The sequence below is a fragment of the Lithobates pipiens genome, unplaced genomic scaffold (assembly GCF_037356315.1).
Source record: "Lithobates pipiens isolate NorthernLeopardFrog02 unplaced genomic scaffold, aLitPip1_a1.2 Scaffold_18, whole genome shotgun sequence".
NCBI classification, from domain to species: domain Eukaryota; kingdom Metazoa; phylum Chordata; class Amphibia; order Anura; family Ranidae; genus Lithobates; species Lithobates pipiens.
This window is the reverse complement of record NW_027507758.1, coordinates 646,571,053-646,590,571: the sequence shown is the minus strand read 5'-3', so window position 1 is coordinate 646,590,571 and position 19,519 is coordinate 646,571,053. Positions and strand designations below refer to the sequence as shown.

At 44.6% G+C, this 19,519-nt stretch overlaps 2 protein-coding genes and 1 long non-coding RNA gene across 3 annotated transcripts in view; 1 reads left to right on the top strand and 2 right to left on the bottom strand.

Moving 5' to 3' along the window:
• LOC143986913 (uncharacterized) overlaps nt 1-19,519 on the bottom strand; it is a 417,248-nt gene that overhangs the window by 246,980 nt on the left and 150,749 nt on the right. The gene's annotated exons all lie outside the window — the stretch shown is intronic.
• LOC143989599 (uncharacterized) lies at nt 2,679-8,933 on the bottom strand. The gene is made up of 7 exons (XM_077489810.1): nt 8,703-8,933; nt 7,075-7,203; nt 6,741-6,875; nt 6,529-6,652; nt 6,315-6,412; nt 6,068-6,209; nt 2,679-4,311 (listed from the first exon to the last, which is right to left on the bottom strand). Exons 1-7 carry the CDS (start codon nt 8,841-8,843, stop codon nt 3,131-3,133), a joined length of 1,950 nt encoding a protein of 649 aa, XP_077345936.1. The 5' UTR covers nt 8,844-8,933; the 3' UTR covers nt 2,679-3,130.
• Nucleotides 18,525-19,519, top strand: part of LOC143989949 (uncharacterized) — a 40,525-nt gene continuing 39,530 nt past the window's right edge. Inside the window, exon 1 of the long non-coding RNA XR_013277110.1 lies at nt 18,525-18,634. This is a non-coding gene — a long non-coding RNA (uncharacterized LOC143989949). The remainder of the gene's footprint in view (nt 18,635-19,519) is intronic.

Genomic DNA, 19,519 nt, shown 5'->3' with positions numbered 1-19,519 from the left:
TGTCTTCGGATGACGAGGCCCGGGTAACATTTAGTCCATTACGGAAACATCAGAACAGATCCGGTCAGGATGGCTGGCTCTCATCAAAGGACTACTGCCCGTGGAGCTAAGTACACACATCCCTACACGTGCCCAACCTTATAAGCCACAGGCTTATTAGACACTGGCAAAATAACTGAGGACTCCCAGTAATGGGAGGGGTTATATGGGGGAAGTTCACGCCTTAAGGGGCGTGTCAGTGTCCAGCACCTGATACGCCGATATAACCCACATAGTTATTACTATGGCTCTGTGTCCCCTGATGTAAGAAATGAAAGACATTTTTTGCAGAATTATTTTTTACCTTTCAAATCTCCCTCCACACGCTGTGCAGCCAGACACAGACTGAGCTAACAGTGAAGAGTAAGGTATGTGCATAGACTCCATTTGGTGGAGATTTCAAGGCATGACAATATTTTATCCTTTAACCACTTGCTTACTGGGCACTTAAACCCCCCTCAGTCCCAGACCAATTTTCAGCTTTCAGCTCTGATGCACTTTGAATGACAATTGCGCGGGCATACAACACTGTACCCAAATGAAATTTTTATCATTTTTTTCCCACAAATAGAGCTTTCTTTTGGTGGTATTTAGTTACAGCTCGGAGTTTTATTTTTTGCTAAACAAACAAAAAAAGATGCAAAAAAAATAAAAAAATAAATCATGTTTTAATAGTTTGTTATAAAATTTTGCAAACGGGTCATTTTTCTCCTTCATTGAAGTGCGCTGATTAGGCGGCACTGATGGGCTGCATTGGTGGGCACTGATGGGCTGCATTGGTGGGCACTGATGGGCTGCATTAGTGGGCACTGATAGGCTGCATTGGTGGGCACTGATAGGCTGCACTGGTGGGCACTAATAGGCATAGTTAAGGCGGCACTAATAGGCACAGATAAGGCGGCACGGATGGGCACAGATAAGGCGGCACTGATGGGCACAGATAAGGTGGCACTGATGGGCAAAGATGGGCACAGATAAGATGGCACGGATGGGTGGCACGGATTGGTGGCACGGATGGGTGGCATGGATGGGCACTGATATGTACCACTGATAGATGGGACTGATGGGCACTGATAGGTGGCTCTGATAGGTGGCACTGCTGGGCACTGATGGGCGGCACTGCTGGGCACTGATGGGCGGCACTGCTGGGCACTGATGGGCGGCACTGGGGTGCAGCACCTTTGAGGCAGATTGTGGGCACTGTGGGTGGCACTGCTGGGTGGCACTGTGGGCACTGCTGGGTGGCACTGACGGGGGGCACTTACTTTTTATTAGGGTGGCACTGCAGGGGGCAGGTGGGCACTGGCAGGGGGAAGGTGGGCGCTTGCATTGCTGGCCGTGATCGGGACTGATGTCCCGATCATGGCCGCCGGTGATCGGCTTTTTTTTTTCTCCTCGCACTGTCAGCGCGAGGAGGAATACTAGCCGATTACCGGCTCCGTTATATCACCTGATCAGCTGTCATTGGCTGACAGCTGATCACGTGATAAGGGGTCGGGATCGACCCCTTGCACGGATCGGTGATCAGGCGAGTCTCATGGACTCACCGATCACAGAGCGCGCCGCGCGTGCTCCTCAGGGGGCGTGCAGGCCGCTCGTACACGGGACTACGTCAATAGACGTAGTCCCGGAAAAGGAGATCCGCGCTGTAGCCGTCATTTGGCTATAGCGCGGGTCTCAAGTGGTTAATGGAAGAAATACATAGATGTTTTAATACCCAAGTTTCTTTCCTTACCTCATCCTTGCTGCAGGATTTTGCTTAATTAACAGAAAATCCAACCCTCACCCATTTAGCCGTCTTCTTTTTATGGAGGAATTTAAATCCAGCATGGATCCCTCCCGGAGCTCTCCCTTCACTCGTGACCAACACCTTAGACACTGGTGAAAAAATTGATGTGCTCCTGGAAGGAGGAGGGGTTATATAGGGAGTGAACTTCCTTTGGTTAGATTTACTAGTGTCAACACCTGAAGGTGGCCTATAACCCATTAAGTAATTACTTAAGGCTCTGTGTCCCGTGATGTATGATAAAGAAATCTTTTTTTTAAATGTGTGCAAAAAAATGCAAAAATGTCTCTGGCAGTGAAAGGGTTAAAGGAAACATTCCCCTTCGGGAAGATGTCACATGTTCCTGTTCCTGCAGCGGCTCAGCGATCCGAGTCCTTTGTGTGACAGCAGTGCGGGGAGAAGTTCCCTGTACCGGCTGTCACTTTATGAAAAGAGCGCGGCCGTGCCATTCATTCACAAAGTTCTGTCCTTTGCTGATGTCGGCTTGTCGTTTTCAATGAACTCCCACACCTCTGCTGAGCTCTCTGGTAGATTGATTCTTCCTGTCACTGTAACTGTCTTCCCGTATAATGTACAGGCAGACAGATTACACGGACAGTCTGCAGAGCCCTGCATAGCACCAGCCATCACCACATCATGGCTGCAATGCTTTACAGGCTCCTAAAAAAATAGCAAATTCAAATTTCTTTACCTGCAGAAAATGTGCATTTATAATTTTTTTATAAAAGGTGAACTTTTCCTTTAATGAAGAGGACACCGGAGCGTGATTTGTCTGCTCAGCATGCGCTTGTACTAAACACCCAAGATATACAATTCCCCGACATTCCTAAAAGCACCTCAGATTTATATACAGTTTTGGTTAAAATTATTTTTTATTTCATCAGAACAAGGAGATTATCATAAGAGACGAGAAAATTGGGACCCCAATTTAGTCCCGTAAACAAATAGTTTTGTTTTTAATTTTAAAAATAGCCCTTTAAGTGTTTGAGTACATTTTGTGGTGTAAAATTCCGCAATCAATGAAATGTAATGACTCCATTTTTATTTTTCTCCTGCTATCAATGGCCGACACGGTACAACACTTCATCCATGTCTTTGGTGATCTCTGATCTCCTTATCAACTGTTTCTTCCATGATGAAGATCAGCCATGAAGTATATCTGAGGTGTATATCAGGGTGTGCTTCTTCCCCACATGAGAGCTGTGATGTCCAGCAACATTCATATACAAGACATTTCCCGCACACAAGGCACTAAATACACCTCGAGGGTTGTGTGGGGTCCCTGATGTACAGGAAGACAGGACTTCAGTGAGGAACAATTCCCTCACTCAGGACAGGAATACGGCTTCTCCCCGTGTGAGATTTCTGATGTGTGTAAAGACTGGAATTCTGTGAAAAACATTTCCCACACTCAGGACAGGAATACGGCTTCTCTCCTGTGTGAGATCTCTGATGTGCGTAAAGAAGGGACTTTCGTGAAAAACATTTCCCACACTCAGGACAGGAATACGGCTTCTCCCCCGTGTGAGATCTCTGATGTCTGGAAAGATGGGTCTTTCGTGAAAAACATTTCCCGCACTCAGGACAGGAAAACGGTTTCTCCCCCGTGTGAGATCTCTGATGTGTGTACAGATTGGACTTCTGCGAAAAACATTTCCCACACTCAGGACAGGAAAACGGTTTCTCCCCTGTGTGAGATCTCTGATGTGTGTCAAGACAAAACTTCTCTGAAAAACATTTCTCGCACTCAGGACAGGAATACGGCTTCTGCCCTGTGTGAGATCTCTGATGTGTGAAAAGTTGGGGCTTCTGTGAAAAACATTTCCCACACTCAGGACAGGAATACGGCTTCTCTCCTGTGTGAGATCTCTGATGTGCGTAAAGAAGGGACTTTCGTGAAAAACATTTCCCACACTCAGGACAGGAATACGGCTTCTCCCCCGTGTGAGATCTCTGATGTCTGTAAAGATGGGTCTTTCGTGAAAAACATTTCCCACACTCAGGACAGGAAAACGGCTTCTCCCCTGTGTGAGATCTCAGATGTGTTGTAAGGTTGGACTTCTGTGAAAAACATTTCCCGCACTCAGGACAGGAATACGGCTTCTCCCCTGTGTGAGATCCTTGATGTGTTTCAAGACAAGACTTCTCTGAAAAGCATTTCCCGCACTCAGGACAGGAATACGGCTTCTCTCCTGTGTGAGATCTTATATGCACATTAAGATGGTATTTAGAACTGAAACACTTCCCACACTCAGTACAGGAAAAGCTCTTCTCTGTTGGAAGGACGGCCCCGTCCATCACAGTCTGAGGTTCCTCAGGATAAGAGGAATACGATGGTCCATCTACACTGTGTGGTGCCGGATGGACATTTGAGGTAGTCGGGTTTTCTCCTGGACTATACTGTGTGATGTCCTCATCTTCTACTTTACAGTCTGGAGACAAAGTGAGACAATCCTCTGAGGTTTTCCTCATCTCCCGTCCATCTACTAAAATAGAAATACAAAGATTATTACTAGACATGAGCTGATTGGTTCCCCTAAACCAGGACTCCGCCCACATCAGGCAGCTTTGTCTCTGAGGATCTTACAATTCCCCCCTCAAGGTAACTAGTAAATGAGTCCTCTGATCTCCTACCAGATAATTTCTTTATTCATGGACCTTAGTCAGAGAGCGAGGAAACAACGAGAACTATCTTTTATAGGAGTGACACTGATGATGGGATTATAGAGGGGGAGGGGACACTCGTCCTATCACTCATTGCCATCTTCCTTATTTAGTCCATGATATAGTCATGAATAACAGTGGGGCTGAGCCCCACCAGAGGTCAGAGAGTGAGGATGGGGGAGAACAACCAAGATGAAGACTGGACTGATCCTGAAGACCCCCATCATTGGGTTATTGACTCCTCCCTCATTATCACTTTCTGTTTAAGGTTCCAAAGTTTGAGGATGTTATCACATTATTATCAACATGTAAAAGTCTGTCCTCCAATAAGATCATCAGATATAAAATGTCCAGCTGGTAGGAAATGGGTGTAACAAAAAACAATACATATTATGTGTATATATAGCAGTGGGGGGAGGGGAGAGAGCAGAAGTCAGGACTATGTAATGTACAACATATTGTATAAGAGACAACAGATAGGACTATATAGTATCAGAATGATGTAATGTACAATATAGAGTATATAGTGCAGGGGTCAGGAGTATGTAATGTACAATATAAATGATACAGTGTTAGCCCTTGTACACACGGTCGGAGAATCCGTCAGAAAGGTGTGTCCTATTGGACCGTTTTGTCGGATAATCCGACTGTGTGTGGTATGCATCGGACTGTTTCCATTGGAATATCCGTCGGACCAAATTTTCCAACTTGCTGGAAATATTTTCCGACAAACTGGTCCAATAGGACATACTCCAATCATGTGTAGAGAATTCAGATCGGACAAAGTGCCATGCATGCTCAGATCAAATTCCTACATCAAAGCTATTGGCTACTAGCCTGAACGTAGTCCCATCGTAACAAAATTACGTCATCACGTTCTGAAAGATCAGATTTTTCGACAACTTTGTCTGACCATGTGTATGCAACAGTTTCGGACAAGATCCGACGGACAAAATCTGACGGATTTGGTTGTCGGAATCTCCAACCGTGTCTACAAGGGCTAAGGGTCAGGAGTATGTAATGTAGAATATAAAGTATACAGTGTAAGGGTCAGGACTCATAATATTGGTATTCAATAATCAGTGGAAGATGAAATGATTACATGAGACAAGTTGCAGAGGTCCCACACCGCTGCCTCCCATCTCCTGAGACTGCACTCAGTGACTTGGGTCTGAGACTATACAGACATATCCCTCCACCCGGCACAGCCAGCAGACAACACAACAAGTAATCCTGGGGGGATTGTTCTGTCAGAGATCTTGTCATACCCGGGTATGGGGCAGAAGACCCAAATCACATACCCCAGGTGCCTAGATCTAGTAACATCTATGGGGAAAATGAACATTTTGCTGCCAGCTGATCCCCAGAATCTCCATAAATCCAGTCTAGATACATAAATTGTGTCGGCAGCACAGAGAAGGAAGATTATCGGAGAGAAATCCAGGAATACAGGACGGGGAACACAGCTCAGGAAAGTGACCAGGGGATTACAGGCTGATATCACCCAGCCCCCGCCCTACTCTGGACCAATCAGTGAGCAGTATGGGTGGAGGAATGGATTTAGTATTAATGACCCACCTGTGCTGATCTCTGTAGGAGTGTCCTCCTCTATAAATGTCCCCGTTATTCCATCCTCCTCCATAGACTGCTGATCATCCCTCACATACCTCTCTTCTTCTTCTGATTTCACCTCAAATTCTATATCGATTGGATCTCCACTCTAAACCAAGAAAATGAGAGAGAATATCATCTGTAAGATAGAAGATTTATTATTGTGACATCACATAGAAAATCCAGCTGTGTTTTATACGCTCCATTCCATTACCTTGCAATATTGAGGGACAGTGCGATCTACCTGTATGGAATCCCGGGAATACAGAGGACGGGGACATCTCTCTGGTGGGTTCCCATTACTGGATCCATCTGTAGGAAACACACACACTGACTGAATACATTGTTTCTATGTGTTTATCAGATGATGGGGGATCTAGGTGGAGCCTCCGTACTGCTCTCTCCTTTACAATAAAGTCTCCTCTTACCCGGTGATGTGAGGGGCGGCTGATTGTCCATCATGACGTCTTTGTAGAGATCCTTGTGTCCTTCTAAATACTCCCACTCCTCCATAGAGAAATAGACAGTGACATCCTGACACCTTATAGGAACCTGACACACACAATGATACAGTCACCATCCAGACACATCCCTTGTCTGTTACTGGATAATGTCCCAGAATTCCCAGAATCCTCCTCACCTCTCCTGTCAGCAGCTCCATCATCTTCTTGGTGACTTCTAGAATCTTCTCCATGTTGTGTCTCTCAGGTTTTAAGGAGTCACATGGAGGCACTGTGATGGTCATATGATCACCTGACTTCACAAGAGGAAATCTCTGTATTAGGAACAAATATGAATATCATGTTAGAATCCCAGAATCCTCCTCACCTCTCCGGTCAGGTCTGTGTTTTATTAATAGAGATAAGAGTGATGTCATGTGACCTCCCAGAATCCTCCTCACCTCTCCGGTCAGGTCTGTGTTTTATTAATAGAGATAAGAGTGATGTCATGTGACCTCCCAGAATCCTCCTCACCTCTCCGGTCAGCAGGTAGATGATCTCCAGGGTGAGGTTTAGTATCTTCTCAGTCATGTGACTCCGGTCCTCCTCCATCCTCATTGGTGCCGTCATTTGATCTATACAGGTCTCCTTGTAGACGGATAACTTTGGGAAATGAAAGTAAGAATTATTTGGATGGTGTTGGTCACACAATAATAGGATGTGGATGTGAGGGGGTAATAGGAGGTTTGCTGGACATTTAACAACTACTCCCCCCATGGGAACACATTTAGTTTGGACTGTTTGCTACATTTTTGAGGTGCAGGACCCTCTTGGCTGCTGGATCAGATATTCCCTTTTCTCTGTTGGGTTTGTTGGTTCCTGAACTGGATTTTGTTATATTTTAGATCTGCAGACAAGGAATGATAAATACGATCCTTCCTTTGACTTGTTAGCTCTGAGGCAGTGCTGTGAGGACAATGTCGGGTCATCATGATGTCCAGGAAGGGGAACTTGCTGACTTTTGGTCGGAGTTGTCGGCTACTCAGGATAATTGCCAGAACTCCGGCTGCAAGGCTCCAATCTCCGGCAGCCTGCTGACTGATCGGAGTGATGTCACTGTCACTCTCTGCAGTAAGAGAAGGGATGGGATTGGATAGCAGGAGGATGCTGCTGGTGGAGTACAGAACTGTGGGGGAGGAGTGGGTTTTGTTCTCTCCAATAGCAACATTGCACATTACTGGTGTGTGGTTTTTATTTCAGTGCTGGTAGGAGGACAGCAGGGGGGAGGGGTTTGTTCTCTTGGTCTATTTTGTATCCTGTAACATATTTCTAGTACGGTGAAATGGTGAGGTGAAGGCTTCCTTCACTTGCTGGCAGAAGGTCTTTAAAAGAGAAGTATGATTTATTTTCTTTCAGATTCATACTTACCTAGGTGGATGGAGCATCGGTCCCCCGGCACCTCTTCACTGAGAACCAAGCGATCTAACATCTGCGATGGCTCAGTTCTCACAGCTCCGCCCCCCGTGCTCACTGGAGCTGTGGAGGGGCGGGGAGAGCCCGTCTCAGTCTCTCAGTGGCTCGCTGAGAGGCTGAGATGGCCATCAGTCCAGCCACCTGGAAGATCCAGACTTCATTGTCGTGATGATGCGGTGCCTGGACTGATTCCAGTGATGTCACCAGAGAGCCAACTTCAGCCCGCTCTCTGCTGAAAACAGGTCACAAGAGTACAAAACGACCTGCACTCCTGTAACCCATAGGAGAAGCCCAGCCAAGCCATCTCAGGCTGGACTTCTCCTTTATGGAGGTCAGAAAAGTATGTGCAGGTGGGTGAGAGGACCATCAGAGACCAACAGCCTGTGTAGTGTAATAATTGTCCTTTGTAGGCCATGTATGGTCAGGATGGTCATTGTCTTGTCTATTTATTGTCAGTGATGTTTGTTTAGAGGAACATATTACTAGAATTTATCTCTGAAATGAAGAGAATGTTCCGGCTCTGTAAGTGGGGAAATGTTCTGACCCTGAAGGGGTTAATCTAGGTCTCCACACTATATATGTGTGTATCATCATCTGCTGGAGATAAAAGACATCACAGTGACTATGGAGGAAGAGGACGGACATGACGGGGGGTTACTGGGTGTAAATAGAAAATAAGATCTTATTACCTCGACTTCTGCTACTTCCAGCAACGTCTTCTCTTTACTTCCCGACTCACCTCTCACCCGGAACTTCCTGTGTGTACCTGACATCACTTCCTGTCTGTATTCCATAGAGACTTCCTGTCTGGGTAAAAGTAAGATCACCATCTTGTGGAGTTCAGAGGAACTGCAGCCCCAGGTAATGACTCATTATAACCATGTATAACAGGGCAAAGTTAAAAACATAACTCAACAACTAAATTTAACTTTTTGATGAAGAAAATGGAAAAATATATCAAAAAGCATAAATATATATATATATATATATATATATATATATATATATATATATATATATATATAAAAAAAGTTATACGAACAATTCATCAATATATACGAGAATATCAGTATAAAAACAGCGCTTATTTCTATAACAAAAAGTCCTTTGTAGAAGTCGTAATAAACAAAAAAATCAAAAAAATCACTAGACAGTTCCAAAATGTGCAGATAAGGTGCCTATAGTGATCTAATCAACGTTGTAAGGTGATCAGAGGTGCTGCCAAACTTTCTTCCACCATAAACCGGGAGTGCTTCACCACATGCGATGCGTACCCCCCTCGGGGGTTAAACTCACCAGACACAGCTGATAAGATAAGCCTTAAGGAGTAATCACTTCAATGGATATAGTAATATTCATATATATCCCCCTTTAGCGTTGCAGTCACAAGTAGTCCTCCAAGTATATCATAGAAATGAAACAGAATATATACATAGCATAATACTGTTTTATTTTTTAAAAGGTTTGACACATATCAGCAAAGTCACCCACTTCAATATATGCGTACATTAACAAAGAGTAACATCAGCGTTAAAATCGTGTACTTCACCGATTTAGCAGTTCCAGAACCATTCACCAGTGTTCCCCTGTATACACTGGGTATCACTTCCTGGTCCGTGGTTAGCGGTGGAGCGCACACCTCACTTCTGGTAGCGTCGTGTAGGCCACGCCCTGACGCGTTTCGTCACTTCCGACTTCAACCGAGGGCGTGGCTACACGACGCAACCGGCCAATATATATACAGCCCGCCCTCTCTCCGCAAGCCAATCAGGCAACCACACAATGTCCAGCCCGCACGACGCTGCACATCGTCATGGAGACCGGACGTAAGCAGCCTGACAATACAATGCGGGGAGGAACTATAGCCAAAAGCAAAAACGATCGTCGCATACGTCGCGATCTGTTAATTGCAAAGGCAAGTCAAACATTATGAACATTATAACCTGAGCAGCACATAACACAAACATCCCTAAAAAAATATATATGAAATTACAGTTAAAAAAATATATCCTCAATTTATAAATAACTATAAAACTCGCAGTAAACAAGGATAGCATAGGAGGAGGATAAAAAAGGACATAAAAACATCAATTGATCCCTATATGTGTATAAAATTTAAAGCCAGAAACTTTCTATACACAAAAAGATTTCTAGATTATCTCTCTAAAAAACGGCTCTCTCAGAGCCAGAATATATATTTTATGTATCATCAAAAATATATGTATATGTGTATACAACAATTCCTGCATATATAACAAAACTGTATCACATCTTATCCTGAGACCAACGTCCCAGTCAAAAATGGAATCTTAGTTGTATTAAAAGGAGCCGTCATCCCCAGGGTGTTTATTATCACTATGGGGTGCCATATTAAGGGGCTTCATACTAATTAGAACTCCTTTCAACACCAAAGAAAAAAATCACAGAAAAAATCGTAAGCGGAAAAGGAAACATAAAAACTAGAAATATTTAAAATCATCAACGTATTAAAACTGTTAAGAGTATTCCAAATATATTAAAAACTAATATGAATATTGCACATTTCCTTCTAACAGAGGTAATTATTCTATGCCACTGCCAATCCCCATAATCACCAGCCCTAATCCAAAAATTTAATATTGCATAATGTGCCAGTCATGGGGTAAATACAGTGGCAAGACACCAATCGATGTCAGAACCTCTCTATGTATATCATAATAGTCTATAAGAGTGGGTATGGGTAAATCAAGATACTGTATGGAGGTAATGTCGCAGCACATGCAATACCCTTCATATCATAGATGTCTTTATTATTCAATTCGTTGTATCGAATACCCTCCCAACCCACTAAATAATATTAAAATAATTACATTAAAATATTATAACATTAAAAAAAGCAGACTCAGTCAAAGATTTAATAGTCACTGATAAAACAATTAATATCTAGGTCGACATTTAACCCCTTGGGTGTTAGAGTGTCAACCAAATATATCCATTCCGTTTCGTGTTTGGATAACTCTCGTACAAGGTTAGACCCTCTCCAGGAGGGTTTCATATGCTCTACTCCCCAAAATTTGAGCCCCGATGGGTCTTGATTATGGTAAATCTTAAAATGTAGGGACACATTATGGTCCTTGAAACCCAATTTAATATTAGCCACATGTTCCGCTATTCTTATCCTTAAGAGTCTTTTAGTGCGGCCTATATATATCAAACCGCATGGGCATTGTAAAGCGTACACAACATACAATGTATTGCAGGTAATAAACCCTTTGATTGTGAATTCTTTATTGTTACCAGTTGTTGTGAACCGTTCCAATGCTCTTATTGGTGCATTAACTTCTTTACACGCCCTACAACGTCTACAGGCATAAAACCCTTCTTTCTCCCAAAAAGAGGGTGGGTGGGTGGGAGGGTCTATCACTTTTTTAACTATCTTATCAGCATAGTTGGGAGCCCTCCTATAAATAAACCCAGGTTTTATAGGTAACACTGGTTGTAGTGTTTTATCCATCAAAAGGATATGCCAGTGTGTAAGAAATATATTCTCCACCTCCCTATATTGTGAATGATATCCTGAGATGAAATTCCATTCATGAGTATTGGAAGTGCGATTAGCCTTATTGTTATTCAAGAGGATGCCTCTTGATGTAGATGCTACTCCTTCAATCACTTTATCCAATTGTTTATCACAATAACCTTTTTCCAAGAATTTTTCTTTAATTATATTTGCCTGGGAGTAGAAGTCATTGTCATTGGAGCAGTTTCTTCTAATCCTGGTCACTTGGCCCTTTGGAATGTTCTTTAGCCAGGTCGGGTGATGCCCACTCTGCATTGGAAGATAACTATTTGCATCTGTAGGTTTAAAATATTTTAGTTTTTATACTGATATTCTCGTATATATTGTTGAATTGTTCGTATAACTTTTTTTTATATATTTTTATAAAATTTTTAATGGCTGCTACTATTGTCCGCTCTGCTGGGTTTTAATATACTCAGCAGTTACTATTAAATATAGTGTGGTTCTAGCATTTATTATATATGCAGGTATCCGCTTGAAGGGAAGTGTATATGTGCATGTATATATGTATATATATATATACTCTTTTATTTACGTGTGTGCGTTCACTGTTTAAGAGGGCTCACATACGTGAGTATATATATATAATTTTGGGAGGTGTATGAAGGTCTTAGTTTGGCGCAGAGAGGTATATGATAGGCCGTTTTAAAGTATACCAGCTGTTGTTTATATATATATATATATCAGCCCACTCATAATGAATATGTTAAACATAAATTGCAAGGATGTAATGTTTACATAGGAATGGTGGTTGAGATCTCTCCAACTAAGAACACTTCCTGGTATATAAATAAAATAATTAATGTAAAAAAATAGCTGTAAAACAATAAAAAATCTATAGACTGAGTCACCCACTTCATCCATAAAGGCATTGTGATTCCAAATCTTCTAGATCACATAGAAGGAGGACTCATCAACATACGTCCCAACTTTTTGAGATGGGAATGCGGGACACCTATTAGCAAAAGTATGTAGGCATCAGACACACCCCCGCCACGTCCCCTTAAAGGAGAATCATACAAAAAGATGATTGGTTAAACCCACAAGTGCTTTTTTACCACTACTATTTCTTTACACTGGCTGTCAAAATTTACAAATGCAGCAATTTAGAAATTGGATGAAAGGTTTAGCTCTGGGAAACAATTTTTGAAAGCTAAAAAGTGCATTTTATATACAACTATATAGATCAGACCAAAATGAGGGACAAATGAGGAGGAAAGAGGGACAGAGGGACATTGTTCCAAATCAGGGACAGTCCCTCGAAATCCTGAACAGTTGGGAGCTATACATCGGTGATTTCATACATTTGTTGTGAAGGATAGAACAATCCTCAGAAGAGATCATGTAGGATGACAGGAAAGGCTCCTGACTGGTGAGATCCAACAGACATACCAACTCTCCCACATTTCGGCTGTGGCTCCCTGACACCCGCAAGGGCCGCCCAATATCCTGGCTGCAGGGCCAATTCTGGGCGGGTGTGCAGGTTGCAGCCAGAGCCGGCGATACTGCTAGTCAAAACTAGGCAGTCCCCTAGGGTGCAGCCACAACCACTGGCTTACCTACTCTCCATTGGGAGGAGAGAGGGCACCTGGTGCTTGTGAGTGCCTGTGCGGCTGTGCCTCATCCTCTACCCTCCCCTACTCAGCGGCTATGTGACCAGTGGCATAGCATGGGGGGAGGCAGGCGGGGCACCGCCCTGGGGCCGGGTGCAGAATGTAAAGGAGCGCTGTTGTACTGTCCCCAGTGTGTTGGCCATTTAGCGGGGAAAATAGGCGAAGTGCTAGTGGCACTATGGCAGCAATCTGCATCACCCTTGGGGTGCAAGTGGGTATCCATCATCACACACAGCAGTAATCAGCAATCCAAGGGCAGATAGGTGGGGGGACCTGAGAGAGCTCAGGACTTAGAAGAAGAGCTCCTCCGGCAAGCCTCTTCCTCCTAGACCCCGCCTCCTGAAGAGGCAAGAACAGCTGGGCAGGCGCAATAGAACAAAGGAGGGACTGCAGATAGGGACAGGGCTAGGGGTCTCTCTCATCTCCCCCTCTCTCAACCCTCTCCTCTCTCCGCACCCCCTCTCTTTCAGCCCTCACTCACTCAACCCCCCTCTCTTTTAGCCCTTCCTCTCTCAGTCCCCCTCTCTCTCAGCCCTCCCCTCTCTTAGCCCCCTTCTCTCAGTTCTTCCTCCACCCTCCCTCTCTCTCAGCCCTCTTCCCTCTCTACCTCCCTCCCTCTCCATCAGCCCCCCTCTATCTTAACCACCCTCCCTCTGTCTACCACCCTCTCTGTCAGCCCCCTCTCTTTCAACCCCCTCTCTCTCTCTCTCTAATCCACTCTCTGTCAGTCCTCTCTCTCTCAGCCCCCCTCTCTCTGTCTGTCAGTTGCCCCTTCTCACCCTCCCTCTCTCTCTCAGACTCCTTCTCTGCCAGTCCCCCTCTCTCTCTCAACCACCAGCTCTCTACCACCCTATCTCTCTCAGCCTCCCCTCTCTCTCAGCCCCCTCTCTATCCACCACTCTCTCTCTGAGCCCCTCTCATAGCCCCCTCTCTCTCTCAGCCCCCCTCTCTCTCAACCACCCTATCTGTCAGGCCCCCTCCCTCTCTATCAGCCCACCCTCTCCCTCTCAGCCCCCTGTCTGTCCACCACACTCTCTTTGAGTCCCCCTCTCTCTCAGCCCCCCACCTCTCTGTCAGTCGCTCCCCCCTCTCTGAACCCCTCCCTCTCTCTCAGCCCCACTTCTCACTCTCTTTCAGCCCTTTTACCTGTTTCAAGCAGAAACACTGCACACCCTGACTCCTACCTCCATGACCACTTCAAATCACTGAAATTGTCATGGTGGTTGGAGTTTTCTTTTAATATTTCTCATAAGAAGTAAACCTCTGTATAGTGATTCCAATTCATTTGACCATCCCCTAGTTATATTAAATTGGTGGTAGTGGGGTGCTGAGCGCCACCTCCCTGACATGAGTTTTCCCCCTCCCAGAAATGAGTTTGTCTTCTCCCTGAAACTCGTTTTTTCAGGTTGAGATGTCTGATCCAAACATAATGATTACATCTGTAGTGCTTGCTGTGTGTTGACTTCTTAGGCCTCCCTCTGATTGCCTGCAGACCATTGCTGGGGGTTTTCACATATCCCTCCTTAATCCTGATTGCTCGTTACTCAATAAACAGTCCAGAGTGCTTTTTTTAATATTTATTGTAAAAACTTGGATGGGAGAAGGGATTAGTGGGATACTCCAACTGAACTATTCACAGTAGATAAGGACAACTCTCACTTGGCCTTATTTGTGAAAGAAGACACATTGCTTTAAGCATACAGCCACAAGTATGGAGGATTTAAGTCTTCTTTCTCTAGCAGCAGACTTGACTCAACTTCTTTATCTTCAGTATATTTTCTAATATCCCCTTGACTGACACCCATACACTGACTATTCTAGCTGAAGGGATGGTCCTCAAAGGACAAGCCCCATGACACAGATCTGTACTCCCAGTAGGCAGAATCAGATTCTTGCTGGGGTCTCCCTTCCAGTCAGTTTTGCAGGACCTCTGGGTTCAGCTCTTCTGTAGCTTTTAGGCCCTAAGTTCTCCAGCTAAAAGACCCCAAGCACAACAGCCCTTAGCATTTATACAGTTACCCAGCATGCAATGAGGCACTTTCTTCTGCCAATTGGCAGGGCTGTAATAATGCCTGTGCCCTCACTTGTCAGGTACCCTCCCACTGTCCAATGTATGGGACATTCAGACAAGCCGAGCTGCACCTAGTCACTATGAGCCGAGCTGCACCTAGGCACCATGACCCTACCAATAGATCCTGCTCCATGGTAGGCAGAAAGAACCAAAACAAAATTTGCCTTACAATCCTGCAAAGCAGAAAGAACAAAAACTATACTCTCTTCTAGCACCTACCTAGGAGGGTGCTACATCCACCCCCCACTAAACAAGCCATGTGTTAAGGCTAGGCTCAGCCCTTCCTTCTCAAAGCTGGCCACTCAGCTGTCAGCTAATTGCCAGCTCCTTTCTCTCCACAGTGACTCACCTGTTGATGATATCCTGCTCGTCAGTCCTGCCTACTTAATCTGTCAACCCCTGATGATCTCTGCCTTTGCCTTTGTCACATCTCTAGACACGCTCTCCTGTGTTCCTTTTAAAGACTTACTTGGCTGACATTTTCTGACTCCAGATCCTGCTTGCTGTTCTACGCTCATCTCTGGCTCCCTGATGTTTTGGCTTGTCTGACAATCCTTACCGGTTCCTGAACTGTGGCTATGTTTTGACTACCTTTACTCTGTTTACCTTTTTATTATTATTATTAAACAAGTGAGATTTAACTGTACTTCTGTCTCGGGCTGATTTATGGTTTCTGACAGTAGGCAAAGTCATTGAATTCAGAAGATGCAGTCAATCCATTTGTTGGTAATATTTTTTCCAGATTGGATGAGCAAGATCACCGCATGGATCAGTTTGTCATGGTGTTACAAATGCACGGCTCACCTGGAGTCTCCCACTGTGGCTGCTCTGGCACAACCTGTGTTGCAGGCCATACCTGCTGCTGCTCCAGTCTCTGTGCAGGCACCTGCCTCGAGTATTACCTCTATAAGGCTTATGTCTGGTTCTGCTTCGCTTCCCCCTGCGATTTGGGTGCGATCCAGTCCAATATCAGAGGGTTTCTCAACCAGGTTGAGATATACTTTGAGATGCTGCCTCAGGCTTTTCCCACAGACAGAAGTAAAGTAGGTTTCATGATATATTTGCTTTCTGTGAGAGCCTTGGTCTGGGCAAACCCTCTACGGGAGACGCAAAAACCTGTTGTCTTGAGTTCCCCAGCGTCTGTGGCTTCTTTTAAAAGGGTATTTGACGTTCACGCATGCTCCACTTTTGCTGCCAAATGCCTCATGTCCATCAAACAGTGTATGAGAACTGTTGCCGACTATGCCATTAAATTCTGTACTCTGGCAGCAGAGGTTGCTTGGAACAATGAGGCCCTCGTGGCTACTTTTTCTCATGGTCTCTCGGATACCATCAAGGATGACATAGCAGCCCGAGATTTGTTGCAGTTATGTGTGGTTGTTTATCTCAACGATATCCTCATATTTTCCAAGTCCTTGGAGAGTCACCACACAGATGTCTGTCGTGTGCTTCAGAAACTAAGAGAGAACAATCTCTATTGTAAATTGGAAAAGTGCGAGTTCCATTGTGAACAGGTTACATTCCTGGGTTATGTCATTTCCACTGCTGGTTTTTCAATGGACTCAGAGAAACTTTCAGCAGTCCTACAGTGGCCCCGGCCCATGGGTTTATGTCCTCTGCAGCATTTTCTTGGCTTTGCCAACAATTATCAGAAGTTTATTCATAGCTTCTCGTCTCTGGTCAAGCCCCTGACTGATATGACCAGAAAAGATGGTAACCCACAGAGTTGGTCTCCAGAGTCCATTAAGGCCTTTGAGAGTCTCAAGGCTGCCTTTGTTTCTGCTCCTGTGTTGGCACATCCTGATCCTATGTTACCTTTTATCCTTGAGGTTGATGCTTCTGAGAATGGAGTTGGCACCCTTCTGTCTTAACGTCTTTCCTCTGAGAGCTCTATGCATCCTTGTGGCTACTTTTCCAAGAAATTGTCACCTGCGGAGTGCAATTACCAGATTGGTGACAGAGAGCTTTTAGCAATCATTTTAGCCCTGGAAGAATGGAGACATCTCCTTGAAGGTAGCACTGTGCTGGTTCTCAATCTTACTGACCATAAGAATCTCACATTCTTGTCTGAGGCTAAATGCCTCTCTCCCATAAGGGCGCAATGGGCTCTTTTCTTGTATAGTTTCAATTCCATTGTCTCATTTCTCATGACAATTTTCCTCCACTTCCAAGACGGAGTCAGTTCTGGTTCCTGAGATTCCTCCTGATTGTATTCTGGCTATGGTTCGAATCAGTCTCACTTTAGGTGACAAAATTCCTGCACCTCAGGTCCATGCTCCTCCTGAGAAACCTTGTGATCGCTGCTTTGTCCCAGAGAGTCTCCATACTGCTCCAGACTTACCATTCACCCAAAGGCTGCTGGCCACCCTGGGAAGAATCAACTCTTTTGGGCCATTTCTCAACAGTTCTGGTGGCCTAGTCTACGTGCTGATGTAGCAACCTTTGTAGCTGCCTGTTCCGTGTGTGCTCAGAGTAAGACTCCATGACACCTCCTACAACCCATACCCAATGGCGAGAGGCCCCGGACCCACCTGTCTATGGATTTCATTCTGTAGTTACCCAACTCCCAGGGCAACACAGTTATCCTTAAGATGGTTGACCGGTTCTTGAAAATGTCCCATTGAATTCCACTTAAGAAGTTGCCCACTTCTAAGGAACTGGCTTCCATTTTTGCTCAGGAGATCTTTTGCTTACATGGGCTACCCAAGGTGATTGTCTCGGACAGGGGTAGTCAGTTTGTGTCCCGGTTCTAGCAAGCCTTTTGTACACAGTTGGGAATACAGCTTGCTTTCTCCTCTGCATATCACCCGCAGTCTAATGGGGCCACCGAACGAGCCAATCAGTCCTTGGAGCAATTCCTACGTTGCTATCTTTCTTACCATCATAACAACTGGTCTGACCTTAATGAATCTTTTGTGGTCATGGAGGTTTTTTAGCCCCTGTACACATGGTCAGAGATTTCCACAACCAAATCCGTCGGATTTTGCCGGTCGGATTTTGTCCATCGGATCTTGTCCGAAACTGTTGCATACACACGGTCGGACAAAGTTGGTGAAAAATCTGATCATTCAGAACGTGATGAGGTAATTTCGTTACGATGGGACTACATTCAGGCTAGTAGCCAATAGCTTTGATGTTGGAATTTGATCTGAGCATGCGTGACACTTGGTCCGATCAAAATTCTCTACACATGATCGGAGTATGTCCGATAGAACCAGTTGGTCGGGAAATATTTCCAACATGTTGGAAAATTGGGTCCGAGGGATATTCCGACGAAATCAGTCCGATGCATACCACACACAATCGGATTATCCGACGACACGGTCCGATAGGACACATTCCGACGGATTCTCCGACCGTGTGTACAAGGGCTTAGAGGTTTCAGCATATGAAACGCCTTTGGCTTTTTTAAACATTTATATTCAAGTAGTGGGAGGGGAGACCGTGGAAAAAAAGGCCCATCTTAATGGCTCTCCAAACCCATCATTTTGTTAGGCTATACCTCCTCTGCAGTATTTGTAACATAGTTTTGGGACTGGCCAATGAGTGGCAGAGTTGTTTCCCAGACTGCCACAGTAATTGGTTAGCCTATTAAGTTGATATTTTAACTGCAGTATGGTGGTTATCTAAAACCAAAAGATATTTTCATTTTCATGCCCTAACCTTGTGATTTGAGGGATTTACATTCACCTCAGTATAGGGATAACACACCTCTTTTTCTTTGTTGATGTGTTTGTTTTAGATGAATCTCTGTCAACATGGTGCCACACATCTTTTTGTGACATGAAATAAAGTGATAGATATTCTTATAACTCATGACCTCTGACTGGAAGGTTATAGAAGTTCATGTCCCCATCCTAATAGTATTTAAAAAATAAACACACACAAAAGTCCTTCATTTATTCAAATTCTAGTAAAAGTTAGGCCCTTTTTCCCCCCAGATGGCTTTTGGTACGTGGGAATACGCACCTTTGTTTTTTGTCTAAGAGACAACTGCTGACAGCTGAGAAAAATAAACTTGGAAAACTTCCTTTCCTGGAGGGTGATTGGCTGCTAGAGGGTGAACACAAAGAACCACCCAAGACAGGGTGAAATTTACTTTTTCCTGGGCTACCTAACTTCTGGGGCTTTCCTAATGAGTTACTTATGCCCAGCCTTGACATTATCTAAGTTGCCTCTCATAGTGAACTTCAGACATGTCAACCAATGGAGGAAAACCAGACTAAGCACCCCCAGCATCAGAGCATTGGTCAGCAACAACCC